The following is a 21,017-nucleotide window of genomic DNA, read 5'->3' on the forward strand; positions in this document are numbered from 1 at the left end:
TCAAATACCAACCCAGCTTCACCATCCTTGTTCACATCTATGTCCCCAGAGTGCTGCTCTACATGCTCTCACGCAAGAGACCAGGAATGTAGTGATATAGTAGGGTCCACACAATAAATAGATGCAGTTATAAACCCCAAAATTACACACTCCTTGTCTATCTGCTACATGCAGATTCTCTAGTTTATACTATGAGATGCAGCCTGACACCACTCTCCCTGCATCAAACGCTGATTAAGAAAAGGGAGACAGACTGAAGCTGCATCACATATGATTTTCTATAGGTTAGGGGACAGAAGCTTTGTGTCACTGATCTATCATTTGCTGCACTTAAAGGGGGTAGTGTAGGGACTATTTTTTAACTAAACATACTCAGACGGGGATAAAAAAAAAAAATTGGTAACTCAGGTAACGAGGATGTCGGGGAAGCAGAGGCCTTGCCGGAGCATCGGGGACACCTCGGGGACGCGGCGACAGTGATGGAAGGCGAGATCCCGGGCAGCGGTGACGGTCCAGAGCGGCGGGGACAGGTGAGTACAACTTCCTCTAACAGTGGTCTTCAACCTGCGGACCTCCAGATGTTGCAAAACTACAATACCCAGCATGCCCGGACAGCCAACGGCTGTCCGGGCATGCTGGGTGTTGTAGTTTTGCAACATCTGGAGGTCCGCAGGTTGAAGACCACTGTCCTATACTTTACATTGCACGGATCCCTCAACATGCGATGGTTTCAACAAACGATGGTCCGTTTGGAACGGATTACCATCGTATGTTGAGGGACCACTGTACTTCTATTCAAAGTGCATATGATTAAAATCTGTACAATATGTAAAGATGTGAACAAGGCTAAAAGCTAAAAACAATAAACGTAGTTAACGAGTTTTACTGCAATTGCTAAATATGAATTGTGTATGGCACTGTTTCCCAACCAGTGTGCCTCCAGCTGTTGCAAAACTACAACTTCCAGCAGGCTCGGACAGCCTGCTGGGAGTAGTAGTTTTGCAATGACCTTTACTGCAATTGCTAAATATGAGTAGTGTATGGCACTGTTTCCCAACCAGTGTGCCTCCAGCTGTTGCAAAACTGCAACTCCAAGCATGCCTAGACAGCCTTTGGCTGTCCGGGCATGCTGGGAGTTGTAGTTTTGCCATGACTTTTACTGCAATTGCTAAATATGAATTGTGTATGGAACTGTTTCCCAACCAGTGTGCCTCCAGCTGTTGCAAAACTACAACTCCCAGCAGACTCGGCCAGCCTTCAGTTGTAGTTTTGCAATGACCTTTACTGCAATTGCTAAATATGAGTAGTGTATGGCACTGTTTCCCAACCAGTGTGCCTCCAGCTGTTGCAAAACTGCAACTCCAAGCATGCCTAGACAGCCTTTGGCTGTCCGGGCATGCTGGGAGTTGTAGTTTTGCAATAACATTTACTGCAATTGCTATATATGAATAATGTATGGCACTGTTTCCCAACCAGTGTGCCTCCAGCTGTTGCAAAACTACAACCAGGCATGCTGGGAGTTTAGATTTGCAACAGCTGGAGGCACACTGGTTGGGAAACACTGGTGTATGGCCAGCCGGAAAAAAAATCTGCTTACCTACGTAATAAAGAAACAATAGCGACATGTGAATGGTAATGCCAGCACACTTATTTTTATTCCTTCAATGTGATTTAATGTGAATAAATATGCTTTTTAAGAAGCTGCCAAGTGGCTAAAATATTCAAAACAGCATCTAAAAAGAGCCACACTGAAAACAAGAAAAAAAAAAAAAAAAAAAAAAAAAAAAAAAAAGCAAAAAACAAGACAAAAAACAAAACAAAAAAAACCAGTTCATTCATATTTGTTGCAAACAACAGTACCCAATAGGTGAGTTTGAGAAAGAATTGTGAAGAACTCAGGCAAGGATGTGCAAGTGAGATGTTCATTTGAAGAACCACCATGTATTCAATGTCTGAGATCTCGAAGTGACTTGAGAGTCTGGGCGCAGGTGCCAATGAGAGCACAAAGTTGGGCGCTGTACTCCACAGAACTGGCTTCCTTCAGCTGGTGAGTGGCCCAGCTCAGCTTCTCCAGAAGGGCGTTCTCAGCAGAAACGATAGGCTGAGGAACATCATTCACAACAGCAGCATGCACAGGGCCAGGCTTAGGGTTTGTTACAGGGTTAACAACTGCTGGGACATCACGAACAGGGCGCTCGTGTAGAGAAAGCTGATGCTCTCGCACCTGAGACAGTGCAGCTTGAGGATTGAGGACTTTACAAATAAGCAAAGAAAAGTAAAATTAGTCAAAAGGGAAATAAATTGGGTGAAAAAGTTGAGAGTTTTTCAGTGCATAGCTTAAAGGGGTATTCCGGGTTTATACATCTTATCCCCTATCCATAAGGATAAGGAACAACATGTATAATCGCAGGGGTTCCACTGCTGGAGACCCCCGCAATCTTGGTGCAGCCCACGGCATTCTGTGCCGGACGGGGATGTGACATCATGCCCACTCCATTCATGTCTATGGGAAGGGGTGTGACATCCTTAGGGGCGTGACCGTGACATCACATCCCCGTTTCGGAGGCCCAGAATGCCGTGGGCTGCACAGAGATCGCGGGGGTCCCCAGCAGAGGGACCCCTGCGGTCATACATTTTATCCCCTATCCTTTGCTTTTTAATGACCCAGGCGCCAAAGAGTCAGGGAGGTGGGATCTTCCTTTAAACTGAAACTGACAGCTGTTCATCCGCACGAAAATCCAATATACTGGGTTAAAGTGCGGGTTAACAGCATTCAAATGCAGGGTCACTTTATTAATAAAGTATTTCCAGTGTTAGGTGTCTAATCTTCTAGCTGCATTGCACAGCTCTGCACAATGGAAGCGGGGAGTCGACCAGCCACACTCCCCTGCCTCCTTCATATTCCCTACTCTGCCCACCTCTGTAATGAATATTCAAAATATTCACTCTCACAACATTAGATTGAGAGAGCCTGCACATCCTAGCGACACAAGAGTGAATCTTTGAATATTCCTTTTGGAGGCAGGGCAGAGTGGGGAATATGAAGGAGACAGGGGAGCGTGGCGAGCCAGCTCCCCGCCTCCATTGTGAACAGCTGTGCAATGCAGTTAGAAGATTAAAGTCACTTAACACTGGAAATGCTTTATTAATACAAGAAAGGGACCCCCATTAGAATGCTGTTCACCAACACTATAACCCAGTATATTTATTTGGATGATCAGCTGTCAGTTTCCATTTAAGCTCCCTGTAATGAAAGCATCTTCGGTCCTGTCTCTCACTCAAGATTGGCATCTCTAGTGCTTTTCTGACTGGAAGCTAGAATGGACAATCATTGGCAAGAGACAAGGCTGGAGAGGCTCTGATCAGAGGGAGCTTGGGGGGAGTTCCCACCTCTCCTACTCAGCAGCTGGGATGTTAAAAAGTAGTAGTTTTCCTGGTAACGCAAAATAAATTACAGAGAGCAGAGGTACACAAGCTTTACCCTTTCCCAAATGTCTCTTTAGGGCTGTCAGCAGTTTGGCTAGTACAAAACTGCTCACAGATTCACTTTATGTCAGTGTGGATTTGGCCACTGGGACCTCAAAGTTGATATTGCTCCATATGAAAAGCTGGCTACAGATTATACAGTCATGCTTTGTTGTTGTGGATAGGGCATAAGGGAGGTACAGCCAATTAAAACGACTGACGGGACCCCCATGATAAGTGAAACAAATCGATGTCTGATGGGTTCAGTCCTAGGGCTGGGGGTATACCGGTTCATACCGAATACCGAAATTTTTGGGCTGCACGATATGAATTTTTCCCATACCGCAATACCGGTTTGGCCCCTCCCCTTGGGAATGAATAATCAGCCCAGCGCAGCGCTGTCCCCACATCGGGGAACTAATCATACGTGACCCGCCAGCGCTGTTCTACTCCCCCCACCAAATCATGTGACCCGCCAGCGCTGTTCTGCTCCCCCCCACCAAATCATGTTACCTGCTAGCACTGTTCTGCTCCCCCCCAATTCATTATCAGCCCAGCGGGATACTACTCACATATGTCACCAGCAAGCACTGCCCTCCTCCTCTTTGTTTGGGGGCCGCCGGTGCTGGAACTCCCTGTACACCAGTGGTCTCCAACCTGCGAACCCCCAGTTGTTGCAAAACTACAACTCCCAGCATGCCCGGACAGCCAACGGCTGTCTGGGCATGCTGGGAGTTGTAGTTTTGCAACAGCTGGAGGTCCACAGGTTGGAGACCACTGCTGTACGCTGTATCCCTATGCCCGGGCTGCAAAAGATAAAGAAAATAAACTTTAACTTACCTGCGTCGGCCTTACCCTGGGGACTGGAACGTCGGACAGCTGTCAGCCGGCTTCTTACATGACAGTGGGCTCAGCCTATCACTGGCCGGAACGAGACATCGCTCCGGCCGGTGATAGGCTGACGGCTGTCCGTCAGCGCTCGCAGGTAACATGATTTGGTGGGGGGGAGCAGAACAGTGTTGGCGGGTCACATGATTGGGGGGGGGAGCAGAAGAGCGCTGGCAGGTCACATGATGGGGGAGGGGAGCAGAAGAGACCTCGCAGGTCACATGATTTGGGGTGGGGGTGAAAGAAATACCGTTATATACCGTGGAACCACCATAAGTTATAAAAATACTGTGATACACATATTTGGTCATACCGCCCAGCTCTAGTTCGGCCACCTTTTTATATATTAATAGTAATTTTTATATACTTTTTATATACTAATACATATGGGGCCCTTTAGAGGAAATCCCCCAAAGCACATCTTTTCGAGTTATGTTATACAACGGGCATATAAATATATAGTATAAAAATATACTGGAAAGAGGACAAATAATTGACATTGGCATCATATATACTGAGAAAAACTAAACTAAATCTTGTTCTACCTTATACGCTTATTATAAATAACCTCCCTCTGAAAAATGACCTTGTCGTCCAGAATGATTCATGTAAAGCTTTTATTTCCGAAGCTAAACTGGAAAAACAAGATGTGGATTGGTGTCTATGGCAAACACGACTACGTATGAAACTGCGCAAATTCCCAACACGAACACCACAAAAGGGGACCTTGCATTATACAGTGACTCAATTACCCCCAATGTGCGATGTCAGAATAAATATGTCACAAATAAAAGTAGCTATCAAAGGTTATAAAAATGAAAAAACATTTGACACCTTGCATGAAGGTTCACAGTTCTCTGCTGATCTCCATAGAAGTCCTGGATTTCCTCAGATTTTATCTTGCATATTATTCTAAGTGTATGAATGTATATATAGGCTAGGGGTACACAGAAATTTTGGCCATAACAGAGGTCAAAGAAAAAAAAAAAAAAAAAAGGTCAGTGAATGGGATTGTGTTGTGACTGCGATGGAGAGATGGAGTCCTTGCAATTATCAGGTCGTGGTCACTTGTGGGTCACAACGCGACTCCATTAACCCCTTAAGGCCTTAAGGAGGCCTTAAGGAGCAGACCAATTTTATTTTTGCATTTTCGTTTTTTCCTCCTCGCCTTCTAAAAATCATAACTCTTATATTTCCATCCACAGACCCATTTGAGGGCTTGTTTTTTGCGTCATCAATTTACTTTGTAATTACATCACTTATTTTACCATAAAATGTACGGCGCAACCAAACAAATATTATTTATGTGGGAAAATTTAAAAGAAAACCGAAATTTAGCAAATTTTGGAAGGTTATGTTTTCACGCTGTGCACTTTCCAGTAAAAATGACATGTTTTCTTTATTCCGTTGGTCAATACGATTAGATGATACCCATGTTATATGCTTTTCTATAATTGTACCGCTTAAAAAAAATCTCAAACCATTTTAACAAAATTAGTATGTTTGAAATTGCCCTATTTTGACCACCTATAACTTTCTAATTTTTCCGTATATGGGGCGATATGAGGGCTCATTTTTTGCGACATGATCTTTAGTTTTTATCAGTACCACTTTTGATTAGGTTTTACTTTTTATTCATTTTTTATTCATTTTTTTGGAATAAAATGTGACAAAAAAGCTGCAATTTTGGACTTTTTATTTTTTTACGTTTACGCCGTTCACTGTACGGGATAATTAATTATATATTTTAATAGTTCAGACTTTTACGCACGCGGCGATACCAAATGTGTGTATTAATTATTTTTTTACGCTTTCTTGTGGGTAAAATGGGAAAAACGGACGTTTTACTTTTTTATTGGGGGAGGGGATTTTTCACATTTTTTTACTTTTTTATTTTACATTATTTTACTATTTTGTTTTACACTTTTTATGTCCCCATAAGGGACTATTCATTGCAATCAGTTGATTGCTAATACTGTGCAGTGCTATGTATAGGACACAACACTGCTCAGTATTATCGGTCATCTTCTGCTCTGGTCTGCTCGATCGCAGACCAGAGCAGAAGACCCTGGGAGACGGCCGGAGCCAGGTGAGGGGACCTCCGGCCGCCATGCTGGATGATCGGATGCCCGCGACAGCGCTGCGGGCGATCCGATCATCCGTGCAAAGTACCGCACAGCTGCAGATGCCGTGATCTGTATTGATCACGGCATCGGAGGGGGTAATGGCGGACATCCGCGCGATCGCGGATGCCCGCCATTACCGATGCTGGCGATCATGTCGGCGCGTAAATTTACGCCATGGTGCGCTAAGTACTACGTCACCATGACGTACATTTACATCCATTGTCGTTAAGGGGTTAAAGTGTACCTGTCACTTGCAAAAACCTTAAATGATGTACATAATCCCATTATATGTATATTTGTAATAAACATTGGTTAAATTGTGTATATTTTTGTCCCTGCAGCTATTGTCTGAGTGTCCCTGTGTGAAGACAATATACAGAGTGAGGGCGGGACAGGCGGGGCTCTGCGCACTGAGGACAGGCGGGGCTCTGCGCACTGAGGACAGGCGGGGCTCTGCGCACTGAGGACAGGCGGGGCTCTGCGCACTGAGGACAGGCGGGGCTCTGCGCACTGAGGACAGGCGGGGCTCTGCGCACTGAGGACAGGCGGGGCTCTGCGCACTGAGGACAGGCGGGGCTCTGCCCTCTAGGGCACAGGGCCCTGCCTGACCTCCGGGGCACAGGGCCCTGCCTGACCTCCGGGGCACAGGGCCCTGCCTGTCCAACCACACTTCCTGTACTTTGTCTGCTCACAAAGGCACACAGGCAATGACTGCAGGGATAAAAAAAAAAACATACATTTATTAACCAATGTATATTACAAATATCCATATCATGTTGGTATCTACATTATACATAAACTTTTTGCAAATGAGACAGGTACAGGTTAACATTGCTTAGTTGCAAAGCACCGCGATCCATGTAAAGCAAATCTTGCTGTGGCCAAAATCGCCATGTTGCCCTAGTCGTAAAGCCTGCTTCCAAACAATGGCATGCTATATATTACCAAAGATAAAATACCTGGGTTGTCCTTTTCAGTATCGGAATCAAGTTCTTGACACGAGATGCAAAGTAATTTTTTCTGACGGTCCTGTAATAATATAGTCTATAGAGGATATAGGAAGGGGGGGGGGGATAGGGGGTAGAATAAAAAAATAAAAAAAATAAAAAAATAAAAATTTTTCAATTCAATGAAATGAAGCGAAAAGTGGTCGTGGATGGCGTCTGCCCGAGCTCACTCACCCCGCATGTTTCGCAGCAGTCTCCAAGCATTCTGTATCCCTTCAGTAAGTAATCTCCCATCATTCTGCTAATCTTATCTTGCCGCTCACGTTGGGCTCTTATAATTTTTAGATCTGACTCAGACGGGGGAGACCAAGTATCATCATCTTCTGTCACAGCCAGGGGGGGAAAAAAAAGAAGATAATTCTTTATTTTTTTTTACTAGATTTAAAAGTTGGCAAACTAGTAATATAGAGAATAAGTGTAAAGATGGGAAAACCATGGGCCCCGAACAAGGATATGTCAATGTCTCAGGTAGAGGACCAGATGCTACAAATACAAATGTTAAAAGGTGAAACACAGGATGAACGAATAACACAATGGGACAGCAGTGCGGGGCCCAGAGAAGGTGGGGTCACAATATGTGCCCCCCTCCATATCAGAATATTATTATTTTTATATTATTTATATAGCACCCTTGGTTCCTGGGCAATATACATTTGACAAGGGTTAAAAACACAATACAAACGCAGGTACAGTGAACATGACACATGGTAAAGTATAGACAGATATAGAGGGGAGAGGGCCCTGCCTATGAGGGTTTACTATCTACAAGCACATGACAAAATCTGTCTCCACAGGAGTGTGCAGTATTGTCACCTAAAGTCTGTTTTAGGCCATTCTTGGAAAATATTTTTAAAAGGGGTTATCCAGGAAAAAAAAAAAAAAATTATAATATATATCTATATTTCATCAATTGGCTCTATTCCCTATCCTGCGAATAGGGGTTAACTTTCAATCTTGAGATAACCCCTTTAAAGGGATATTCTAGGAAAAAACTTATATATATATCTCAACTGGCTCCAGAAAGTTAAACAGATTTGTAAATTGGTTCAATAAAAAAATCTTAATCCTTTCAGTACTTATGAGCTGCTGAAGTTGAGTTGTTATTTTCTGTCTAAGTGCTCTCTGATGACACCTGTCTCGGGAACTGTCCAGAGTAGAAGCAAATCCCCATAGCAAACCTCTTCTACTCTGTGCAGTTCCCAAGACAGACACAGGTGTCACCAGAGAGCACTGTTGTCAGACAGAAGAGAACAACTCAACTTTAGCAGCTGATAATTATTAGAAGGATTAAGATCTTTTTTAATGGAAGTAATTTACAAATCTGTTTAACTTTCTGGAGCCAGTTGAGATATATATATATATAAGTTTTTTCCTAGAATATCCCTTTAAAGAGGTTATCTCAAGATTGAAAGTTAAAGGGGTTATCCAGGAAAAAACTTTTTTTTATATATCAACTGACTCCAGAAAGTTAAACAGATTTGTAAATTACTTCTATTAAAAAAATCTTAATCCTTTCAGTACCTATGAGCTGCTGAAGTTCAGTTGTTATTTTCTGTCTGAGTGCTCTCTGACGACACGTGTCTCGGGAACCTCCCAGTTTAGAAGCAAATCCCCATAGCAAACCTCTTCTACTCTGTGCAGTTCCCGAGACAAGCAGAGATGTCAGCAGAGAGCACTGTTGCCAGACAGAAATCAACAACTCAACTTCAGCAGCTGATCATTATTGAAAGGATTAAGATTTTTTTTTATAGAAGTAATTTACAAATCTGTTTAACTTTCTGGAGCCAGTTGATATTAAAAAAAAAAGTTTTTTTCCTGGAATACCCCTTTAACCCCTATTCGCAGGATAGGGAATAACTTGTTGACCAGTAGGTGTATGACCACTTGGACATCAGACTTGGATAGAGGCAAATGTGCAATGGACAGCTTCTTCTTTCCACGTCTAATGTCAGACCAGATTGGACCCCTTTTACAACCTCTGTATCAGGGTTTCCAAACCAGGGTGCCTCCAGCTGTTTGAAAACTACAACTCCCAGCATGCCCGGACAGCCAAAGGCTGTCCGGGCATGCTGGGAGGTGTAGTTTTCCAACAGCTAGAGGCACACTGCTTAGGAAACATTGCTCTATATTCTACTGCAGACCAGGCAGGGCGCAAAGGTTTCTGCTGCTGCCAGTTGTCTTGGGGCCCATGCACACTACTTAAATTCTGCTCGGAATTACTCTAAGCAGAGTTCCCCTTACAGCAGAATCTCATTGATCTTGATGGAATTCTGCTGCACTGTGCATACTGTGGAAATTCTGTAGCAGTGAAGTGAATTCCGATTTCACCGAAAGGTTGAAAAGGTTTTTTTTTTTGGTAGAATTTGGGCAAGAACTGGCCGTGTGGGCATGAAGCGCGGATTCCACCAGAGGCTGCTATTGGCTAAACTTTCATAGTGTGCAAGGGCCCTTACAGCCAGACAGTGATGACGATGGAGAAACTGTCTTATCTTCCAGAACACATTGAAAAGATTTCTTTATATATTTCTCAGTGCAGTATAAGACAGAGGGGATCAAAGAAGGCGAGAAGCTTTAAAGGGTACCTCTCATCCAAAAAACTTTTGATATATTATAGATTAATGTATGCGGAATAACTTTACAATTGCATGTTATTAAAAGAATATGCTTCTTTCTATTTATTTTTCCACTTTGAAGAAATGACCACTAGGGGTCTCCCTACCAGTCCTGGCAGCAAGCATTTCAGACTCATGCTGGAGTCCTAAACACTACGAGCTGCCAGTCTGCTTTGTTCACAAAGGAGAACACTCAGAGCTGCCAGCATGCTTTGTTCACAGCCTGTTTGGCTGTGAACAAAGCAGGCTGGCAGCTCTGAGTGTTTAGGACTCCAGCATGAGTCAGAAATGCTTGCTGACAGGACTGATCGGGAAAAGTACAATAGAAAGAAGCATATTTTCCATTAACATGCTATTGGAAAGTTATTCAACATTCATTAATCTAAAATATATCAAAAGTTTATTTGATGAGAGGTACCCTTTAAAAGGGGTACTCCACTGGAAAACATTTTTTTTTTTTTTTTTTTTTAAATCAACTGGTGCCAGAAAGTTAAAACAGATTTGTAAATTACTTCTATTAAAATATTTTAATCCTTCCAGTACTTATCAGCTGCAGTTATGATCCACAGGAAGTTCTTTTCTTTTTCAATTTCCTTTCTGCCAGACCACAGTGCTCTCTGCTGACACCTCTGTCCATTTTAGGAACTGTCCAGAGCAGGATCGGTTTTCTATGGGGATTTGCTTCTACTTTTTTTTTTATATATCAACTGGCTCCAAAAAGTTAAAAAGATTTGGTAATTACTCCTATTAGAAAATCTTAATCCTTCCAATAATTATCAGCTGCTGAAGCGGAGTTCTTTTCTGTCTGGCAATAGTGCTCTCTGCTGACATCTCTGTCTGTCTCGGGAACTGCACAGAGTAGAAAAGGTTTGCTATGGGGATTTGCTTCTACTCTGGACAGTTCCCGAGACAGGTCATCAGAGAGCACTTAGACAGAAAAGAACAACTAAACTTCAGCACCTCATAAGTACTGAAAGTATTAAGACTTTTTAATTGAAGTAATTTACAAATCTAAGTATTGAAGATACAGAGTCCGGCACTGCAACAGTGATCACTGCGGTGAACCACGAGGACACAGGTGGATACTCACACAAGCCAATCCAACTAGGTGCTCAGTCCAAAAACACAATAATTGTAAGTACAAGGAAGATGTAGAAAGTATAAGACGGCACTCACCGGGATTTTCAGGCTTGTAAAAACTTTCTTTATTGTATAAGCAAAAGGTACATAGCGATGCGGTGTGAAGGCAGGTATCCGGCCAGGACGCCGGGGAACGAATGCAGCGTGATGGTTACAGCTGTGTCGTGCTTCCGCACTTCCTCAGACCATGAACGCCCAACTGTGTGGTCACCGGTATATACCTGTGTGACCTCATCAAACAGGGGCGGGTAGTTCAAAACACAAAACAAGTGAATATAAACAGTGCATGAATAAAAACTGTTAAAAACAATACAAAACACATTGCAAATATATTGTTAAGTAATAGTCTAGATAAAAATGCCTAAATCTAGCTGATCATTTAAACCTAGATTTCCCTGAGCTCCGGTGCGTATTATCCAACGAGCTTCAGTTTTCAGGAGCAGTCTACGCCTATCTACTCCGTCTCGAGGGTGCACCCTTTCTATGCCAAAATACTGTAGGGCTTGAGGGTCTCCATTGTGGGCCTCCCACATATGTTCTATTATTCTGGGGGATCCTTTCTTGCTTTTTAAGGAATATAGATGTTCTATGAACCTCACAGTCGCACGGGCGGGGGGTTCACAGTAGTTTCTCGCTGGCAGTTTGAGCTGCAGCAGAAAATTTGCCGCACCTGAAACTTGCAGCCGGATACTTACTGTAATCCTCCGCCCATGTGAGTGTACCCTGTACATTCACATTGGGGAGGGGGGGGGACATCCAGCTGTTGAAAAACTACAACTCCCAGCATGTACGGTCTATCAGTGCATGCTGTGAGTTGTAGTTTTTCAACAGCTGGAGGCACACTGGTTGTGAAACACCGAGTTTGGCAACAAACTCAGTGTTTTGCAACCAGTGTGCCTTCAGCTGTTGTAAAAGCTACAACCCTCAGCATGTACGGACAGCGGAAGGGCATGCTGGGTGTTGTAGTTATGCAACAGCGGGAGGCATACTACTTTGGCTGGGGATGCTGGGGATTGTAGTTATGAAACAGCTGGAGACACACTGGTTTGCTACTTAACTCAGTGTGCCTTCAGCTGTTGCAAAACTACAACTCTCAGCAGTCACCGACAGCCAACGGGCATGCTGGGAGTTGTAGTTATGCAACCAGCAGATGCACCACTACAACTCCCAGCATGCACTTTAGCTGTTTGTGCAAGCTGGGAGTTGTAGTTACACAACAGCTGAAGGTACACTTTTCCATAGAAAGAATGTGCCTCCAGCTGTTGCAAAACCATAAGTCCCAGCATGCCCATAAGGGAATGCTGGGAGTTGTGGTGGTCTGCCTCCTCCTGTTGCATAACTACAGCTCCCAGCATGCCCTTTTTGCATGCTGGGAGCTGTTGCTAAGCAACAGCAGGAGGCTGTCACTCACCTCCTGCTGCTGCTGATCGACGCTGCAGGTCAGTCCTGCCGCCGTCGTCGCTCCTGGGGCCCCGATCCCAACATTAACGCCGGGGATCGGAGTGCCCAGCACCCGGGGTGCACGTCCCGCACCCGCTCACGTCCTCCGGAAGAGGGGCGGAGCAGGTGCGGGAGTGAGACCCGCAGCAGGCGCCCTGATTGGTCAGCCGGGAGTCCGGCCGACGAATCAGGGCGATCGTGAGGTGGCACCAGTGCCACCTCACCCCTGCAGGCTCTGGCTGTTCGGGGCAGTCTCTGACGGCCCCGATCATCCAGTAATTCCGGGTCACTGGAGACCTGATTGACCCGGAATCGCCGCAGATCGCTGGACTGAATTGTCCAGCGATCTGCGGCCATCGCCGACATGGGGGGGCATAATGACCCCCCTGGGCGATATGCCGCGATACCTGCTGAACGATTTCAGCAGGCATCGGGCACCGGCTCCCCTCCGGCTAGCGGCGGGGGGCCGGGAATGGACAGGACGTACTCCTACGTCCTCGGTCCTTAAGGACTCGGAAACGGGGGCGTAGGAGTACGTCCATTGTCCTTAAGGGGTTAAAGGGTATACCCGATTCGTAGACGATATTTTTTATCGTCTGGGCGGGTTCGGAGGCGGACTTCGCGGACTTTGTCCAGCACATTTCCAATAACGAGATGAATTTGAGTTTCACCTTTAAAACAAGTCTTTCTTATCTTGAGTTCCTAGATGTCTTGGTACTGGCAAGCGATGAAGGGTTGGTAACTATTAGATTCAGAAAGCCCACAGCAGGGAATTCCCTGCTGCATTACAGTAGTTACCACCCGGAGCATATAATAACAGCTATTCCTTATGGTCAAATGTTGAGACTCAGAAGAATCAACAGTACAGAAAATGGGTTCATTAAACAAGCTTTGGAACTTTCCAGGAGACTAGAAGATAGGGGTTACCCCTCCTGCGTCCTGGAAAAGGCATTCCATAGAGCTTTTAAAAAAGATAGACAGGCCCTGTTATACAAAAGGAAAAAGAAAAAACAATTGGACAGATTTACGTTTTCCTTCAAATACAGTCCTTTGAAAAATACGATAAAAACAGTAATTCAAAAAAACTGTTTTTTTATTGCAAAACGATCCAGCACTTTCTCCCTTAACCTCTCAGAATCCTATCATCGCTTTTCGCAGATCTAAAAATTTGGGTGACACACTAACACATAGCAGCTTTTCTGCCTCTAAAAGCAGAAAGGATTGGCTATTATTAAAAGGGAACCACAAATGTGGTAGATGTAAATGGTGTCCTCAATTAATCTGTAAAAACAATTTCATGCTAGGGGGAGTCAATATAACAGTTAAGGATTTTTGTTGTTGTAAAACCAACTTTATCGTGTATGGCTTGATCTGCAAGTGCGGACGATTTTACATGGGAAGCACAACGCGTCCAATGCATGTGAGGTTCAGAGAGCATCTATATTCCTTAAAAAGCAAGAAAGGATCCCCCAGAATAATAGAACATATGTGGGAGGCCCACAATGGAGACCCTCTAGCCCTACAGTATTTTGGCATAGAAAGGGTGCACCCTCGAGACGGAGTAGATAGGCGTAGACTGCTCCTGCAAACCGAAGCTCGTTGGATAATACGCACCGGAGCTCAGGGAAATCTAGGTTTAAATGATCAGCTAGATTTAGGCATTTTTATCTAGACTGTATTACTTAATAATATATTTGCAATGTGTTTTGTATTGTTTTTAACAGTTTTTATTCATGCACTGTTTATATTCACTTGTTTTGTGTTTTGAACTACCCGCCCCTGTTTGATGAGGTCACACAGGTATATACCGGTGACCACACAGTGGGCGTTCATGGTCTGAGGAAGTGCGGAAGCACAACACAGCTGTAACCATCGCGCTGCATTCGTTCCCCGGCGTCCTGGCCGGATACCTGCCTTCACACCGCATCGCTATGCACCTTTTGCTTATGTAATTAAGAAAGTTTTTGCAAGCCTGAAAATCCCGGTGAGTGCCGTCTTATACTTTCTACATCTTCCTTGTACTTATAATTTACAAATCTGTTTGACTTTCTGGAGCCAGTTGATATATAAAAAAAAAATGTAAAGTTTTTTCACGGATAACCCCTTTAAAGAAGGAGATTTTGTTTGGTTAGGGGCATTGCTGGGCTGTGGGCTCTAGTCCTGGGTCTTTTGGAGACCTAGCAACACCCGTTATCCCCTATCTATTGGATAAGGGATAAGATGTCTTTGGCCGGAAAACCCCTTAAGGACGCAGCCCTTTTTCACCTTAAAGGGGTACTCCGCCCCTAGACATCTTATCCCCTATCCAAAGGATAGGGGATAAGATGTCAGATTGCCGCGGTGCCGCTGCTGGGGAGCCCCGGGATCCCCGCTGCGGCACTGCGCTATCATTACAGCACAGAGCGAGTTCGCTCTGCACGTAATGACGCGCAATACAGGGGCCCGGAGCATCGTTATGTCACGGCTCCGCCCCTCGTGACGTCACGGCCCGCCCCCGTCAATACAAGTCTATGGGAGGGGGTGCGGCGGTCGTCACGCCCCCTGCCATAGACTTGCATTAAGGGGATGGGCCGTGATATCACGAGGGGCGGAGCCATGACGTCACGCGGCTCCGTCCCCTGTATCGCCCGTCATTACGCACAGAGCGAACTCGCTCTGTGCTGTAATGATAGCGCAGTGCCGCAGCGAGGATCCCGTGGGTCCCCAGCAGCGGGACCCTGGCGATCTGACATATTATCCCCTATCCTTTGGATAGGGGATAAGATGTATAGGGGCGGAGTACCCCTTTAAGGACTGAGCCCTTTTTCGCAATTCTGACCATCGTCGCTTTACGAATTAATAACTTGAAAACGCTTTTACCGAATATTCTGATTCTGAGAATATATCACGAAAAAAACGACTTTAGTTTGGTGGTAAATTTTCGGCGTTACTTTTTTGGTGAAAAATCCCAAAATTTCATGAAAATTTAGCATTTTTCTAACTTTAAAGCTCTCTACTTGTAAGGAAAATGGATATTCCAAATAAATTGTATTTTTCTTCACAAATACAATATGTCCACTTTATGTTGGCATCATAAAATGGACATATTTTTGCTTTTTGAAAAAATTAGAGGGCTTCAAAATAGAGCAGCAATTTTAAAAAAGGTCATGAAAATTGCAAAATCTGAAGGGACAGATGTTACAGAACTACAACTCCCAGCATGCCTGGGCAGTCTAGGCATGCTGAGAGTTGCAGTTTGGCAACATCTGGAGGGCTACCGTTTGGGAACCACTGTAACAGTGGTCTCCAAACGGTGACCCTCCGGATGTTGCAAAACTACAACTCTGGGCATGCTGGGAGTTACAGTTTGGCCTTCCTAGTGGTTGCCACAGTAAAGATCACTTTACTTTCACTTTCATTCCCCCCCCCCCCACCGTAGTTTCCCTACCTGAGCCAGGATCCAGCAGTCTCCAGCGACGATCCGGGGTCCCCAGGCATCTTCTTCAGGTACCGGCCTCCATCTTCTCCCCACGATCCCCACGACATCCAGGGGTGGGCAGAACGGGGGGTTGCCATGGGAACCCACTGTCCTGCCCTATCATTGGTCAGAATCAGTTCTGACCAATGGCAGGGGATAGAATGAGATCGCAGCACTGGGACTTCATTCCTAGCCAGCCCTCAGGATGATCGGGGCTGTCACTGACAGCTCCGATCATCCCCATTTTCCAGGCGATCGGGTCACCAGAGACCCAATCAGCCCAGAATAGCAGAAAATCGCAAGAATGAATTGACATGCAATTTTCTGTGATCGCCGACATGGGGGGGTCTCAGGACCCCCCTCGGCGATGTGCCGGGGTGCCTGCTGAATGATTTCAGCAGACATCCCGATCCGGTCCCCAACCAGCTAGCGGCGGGGACCGGAATTCCCACGGGCGTATGCATATGCCCCACGTCCTTAAGGACTCGGGAAGGTTAAAGGGGTTCTCCGGTGGAAAACTATTTTTTTTTTAGCTGCAGAATACTACAGATGAAGTTATTTTCTTTTTGGAACACAGAGCTCTCTGCTGACATCATGACCACAGTGCTCTCTGCTGACATCTCTGTCCATTTTAGGAACTGACCTGCGCAGCATATGTTTGCTACGGGGATTTTCTCCTACTCTGGACAGTTCCTAAAATGGACAGAGATGTCAGCAGAGAGCACTGTGCTCATGATGTCAGCAGAGAGCTCTGCGTTCCAAAAAGAAAATAATTTTCTCTGTAGTATTCAGCAGCTAATAATAATAATTAAGGATTAAGATTTTTTAATAGAAGTAATTTACAAATATGTTTAACTTTCTGGCACCAGTTGATTAAAAAGAAAAAAAAAAAGTTTTTCCACCGAAGTACTCCTTTAAGGGGGTATTCCGGCCAAAGACATGGTGCCAAAGACAGAAAGGCATGGTGCTGTTTTGGGCTTACACCTGGACAATGCCTTTATTCTAGCTCAATAATCCAATCCAGATACTGAAAATACTTGATGGGCATATAAAACAAGGTATTACTCACCATGTAACGCCATGCTGAGGAACTAAAAGCAAATGCCAGTGATCTGGACGGTCACAGCTATTTAGACCTAGAGGAAAGCAAAAAATTGTCAGTGAATGGAACAGAAAAAATAACTCTTTCCTGCCAGAGAAAATGCCTGCACGGTGGTAGCGACACTGGATGAATATAAATGACAGCATACGTAAATGCAATACAAAGCATACGTAAACTGGACTGAACTTTTTTCCCCCCATGCATCATCAGCCACAGATTCTCTTAATTCTTCCCATTCTTTACGCGCTCATACATTATCAATAGCTGTCTGCCAAACATTTGGTCGGGTATAAAAGGCATTTCTCTCCCCTACGCAAATTTGGGACGGTCGAATGTTCACTTTTCACATGTGAAAATCAGCTCAGCTTTGTTCTGTGTCCACAAAACACAAGTCTATGTATCTGCCTACCAGCTTTAGGAGAATTTCAAATTAGAAATGAAGCCTGCAGAGCAGAAATCTGCTGAAAACTTCCATATAGCCGTTATATAGTAGAAATTGTGCTGGTCCACACAGTGAAAGTCACCTGAAACAACAGGTACTCTGTTTCCCCAAAAATAAGACCTACCCATAAAATAAGCCATAGTAGAATTTCTAAGCATTGGCGTAATAGAAGCCGTACTCCAAAAATAAGACATAGTAGTAGGCGTGGCTAAGCGTATCGGCATGGAGCAGTAAAGAAGATGGACAGCCCTTCTCATCTGCCCCATCGTGACAGCAGCTATCCTGTCCAGAGTAGGAGCAAATCCCCATAGCAAACCTCTCCTGCTCTGGACAGTTCCTGACATGGACAGAGGTGTCAGCCAAGAGCACTGTGGTCAGACAGAAAAGAACAACTCAACTTCAGCAGCAGATAAGTACTGGAAGGATTAACATTTTTTTTAATAGAAGTATTATCTTTCTGGAGCCAGTTGATATGAAAAAACATAGTTTTCCACTGGACAATCCCTTTAACTTCAGGACCAGATGCACCATCCAAAAATAACTATGACAAATTTTAAGAAGGAAGCGGCACTCCACACGTCTAGAATAGAAAAGTCTAAATGTATTCACCAATCTGGCAGAAAACAGCTATGTTTCGGCTCCTTCTTAGACCATGTTCACACGGCATAGAATGTGTGGAATGTCGGCATGGAAAACATGTGGGGACATTCCACACATTTAACTAATCCGGGGGGCGCTAGGACCGCTCCGAAATACGCTGAAATAGACGGCAAAGCATTTCTGAGCGCAATCCCTATAAAAAGTAGACAAGTCTATTCTTATTGCAGATGCTGAAATCGGGATTTCTGCAGCAGAAACATCTGCCAGGGAAATGTTACCATGTGAACAGTGAAATCCATGGGACTCTGCTGCAGCGGAATGTCCATGTGGAAAGTTCCTGTGGAATTTCGCAGCGCACATTCTGCCGTGTGAACATGTCCTTTAAAAATTTTAAGGGTATCTGCAGCAAAAGACAACTAATCCCCTATCCACAGGATAAGGGATAAGTGTCTGATTGCGGGGGTTCTGACCGATGGGACCCCTCGCGATCTCCTGCACGGGCCCCCACATTGCAGCTCTATGTGAGCGACTAATGCACGTAGCATCGACGGTATGCCCCTCCCCTTGCAGTTCTATGGGAGAGGCACGAATGCTGCCTCCACGCCTCTCCCATAGAGATACATGGAGGAGGCAGGTAGGAGGAGGCGTGGCCACGTGCAGGAGATCGAGGGGCGTCCCAGCAGTCGGACCCCCCATGATTAAACACTTATCCCCTATCCTGTGGATAGGGGATAAGTTGTCTTTTGCTGCAGAGGCCCTTTAAAAGAAGTACTCCGGTGGAAAGCTTTTTTTTTTTTTTTTTTTTTTTTTTTTTTTTTTTATCAACTGGTGCCAGAAAGTTAAATATATTTGTATATTACTTCTATTAATAAATCTTAATCCTTCCAGTACTTATTAGCTGCTGAATACTACAGAGGAAATTATTTTCTTTTTGGAACACAGAGCTGTCTGCTGACATCACGAGCACAGTGCTCTCTGCTGACATCTCTGTCCATTTTAAGAACTGTCCAGAGTAGGAGAAAATCCCCATAGCAAACATATGCTGCTCTGGACAGTTCCTAAAATGGACAGAGATGTCAGCAGAGAGCACTGTGGTCATGATGTCAGCAGAGAGCTCTGTGTTCCAAAAAGAAAATAAATTCCTCTGTAGTATTCAGTAATAAGTACTGGAAGGATTAAGATTTTTTAAATGGAAGTAATTTACAAATTTGTCTAACTTTCTGGCACCAGTTGTTTTAAAATAAATAAATAAATAAAAAAAATAAAAAAAGTATTCCACTGGAGTACCCCTTTAAGCAAATTTTCTGCTGTGAATATACCCTGACGCTGCCCATGTACACACTACATTATATAAATGGGAACTATACAGTTTCTGCAAATTGTTATTAAAAACTCAGGAGCTGTGCTACCATCTTCTGCATAGGAGTCCCGATTCTGATTGGTCTCCTAGATGCCATAGCGAAAGTGGCATTTAGGCAGTTGAATAATGAAGGGAGCTCCCCCCTTACACCTCCATTCCCCCAATGCGATCACAGGTTGGCAATGTGTAACTATGGCTACCAGAAGCCGAACAAAAATCTCTGGGTCTGGATAGAAACCTATAGGGCCCTGATAGAGGTCGTCCATATGCGCTCAGTGGGGTTCGACACCAGGCATGCACTAGTGGTCGTGCTAGAGTGCCCACTAAAGTGAGTGGGAATAGTAACCCAGCACAGCCACTACGCCAGTGTTTACCAACCAGGGTGCCTCTAGCAGTTGCAAAACTACAACTCACAGCATGCCACTTATCATTATGGGCAAAAAGACTCATACCTGCCACATCAGATAAAACAGGTGAGCAAAAGGCATACACAAGAACCTCTACATCAATGTTTCCCAATCAGAGTGCCTCCAGCTGCTGCAAAACTACAACTCCCAGCATGCCAAGACAGCCTTCGGCTGTCCGGGCATGCTGAGAGTTGTATTTTTGCAACAGCTGGAGGCACACTGGTTGGGAAACACTACACACTGAGACATGGGGTTAATCCTTACACAAAGATCTTCATCTTACAAACAACCCCCATAAACTCCCCTGAGTCATGAGAAGCAGGGCAGGGGTCAACATGGGTTACTCTATATACCGCACTGTACTATATACCGCACTGTACTATATACCGCTCACACACACCAGACACACCACCTACCAAAACTGCAAAGTGCTAGATCTCAGACCGCAAAAGGACCTTTGATGATGTCACAACCATGTGATCAGGAACATGTGTGAGCAGACTTTAGAGCGGTAAAGGACCTTTGATGATGTCACAACCATGTGACTAGTCAGGCGCCAGTTTGTGCTGCTAGAGGAGATGTTGTGGGAGAGGAAATGTCTGTATGGGCAGCAATGTGTGCGGCAGTATATACTGCTCTGCCCTGTATAGTGTATACCGCTCTGCCCTGTATAGTGTATACCGCTCTGCCCTGTATAGTGTACACTGCCCTGCCCTTTATAGTGTATACCGCTCTGCCCTGTATAGTGTATACCGCTCTGCCCTGTATAGTGTACACTGCCCTGCCCTTTATAGTGTATACCGCTCTGCCCTGTATAGTGTATACCGCTCTGCCCTGTATAGTGTACACCGCTCTGCCCTGTATAGTGTATACCGCTCTGCCTGTATAGTGTACACTGCCCTGCCCTTTAATAGTGTATACCGCTCTGCCCTGTATAGTGTATACCGCTCTGCCTGTATAGTGTATACTGC

At 44.7% G+C, this 21,017-nt stretch overlaps 1 protein-coding gene across 2 annotated transcripts; it reads right to left on the minus strand.

Annotated features, from left to right (window-relative positions):
* Window positions 1–1,626: 1,626 nt before the first annotated feature.
* On the minus strand, window positions 1,627–20,543 carry ZNRD2 (zinc ribbon domain containing 2). Of its 2 annotated transcripts, none has more exons than XM_056527468.1 (5): window positions 20,463–20,543; window positions 17,205–17,271; window positions 7,661–7,809; window positions 7,439–7,523; window positions 1,627–2,253 (listed from the first exon to the last, which is right to left on the minus strand). In XM_056527468.1, exons 2-5 carry the CDS (start codon window positions 17,215–17,217, stop codon window positions 1,946–1,948), a joined length of 555 nt encoding a protein of 184 aa, XP_056383443.1. In that variant the 5' UTR covers window positions 17,218–17,271; window positions 20,463–20,543; the 3' UTR covers window positions 1,627–1,945. The 2 variants fall into 2 exon arrangements, with proteins under 2 accessions (XP_056383443.1, XP_056383444.1); XM_056527469.1 differs by having other exon boundaries at window positions 7,661–7,806; window positions 20,463–20,496.
* Between the last annotated feature and the right edge of the window lie 474 nt (window positions 20,544–21,017).

This window comes from Hyla sarda, chromosome 6 (genome assembly GCF_029499605.1).
Source record: "Hyla sarda isolate aHylSar1 chromosome 6, aHylSar1.hap1, whole genome shotgun sequence".
NCBI classification, from domain to species: Eukaryota; Metazoa; Chordata; class Amphibia; order Anura; family Hylidae; genus Hyla; species Hyla sarda.

Excerpts from the sequence above, each read along its gene's own strand:
- ZNRD2 (XM_056527468.1), bottom strand. Across the intron at positions 7,524-7,660 it reads ACTGCTGCGAAACATGCGGG|ACTATATTATTACAGGACCG; the intron begins GTGAGTGAGCTC and ends TATCCTCTATAG. Across the intron at positions 2,254-7,438 it reads TACTGAAAAGGACAACCCAG|TCCTCAATCCTCAAGCTGCA; the intron begins GTATTTTATCTT and ends TTATTTGTAAAG.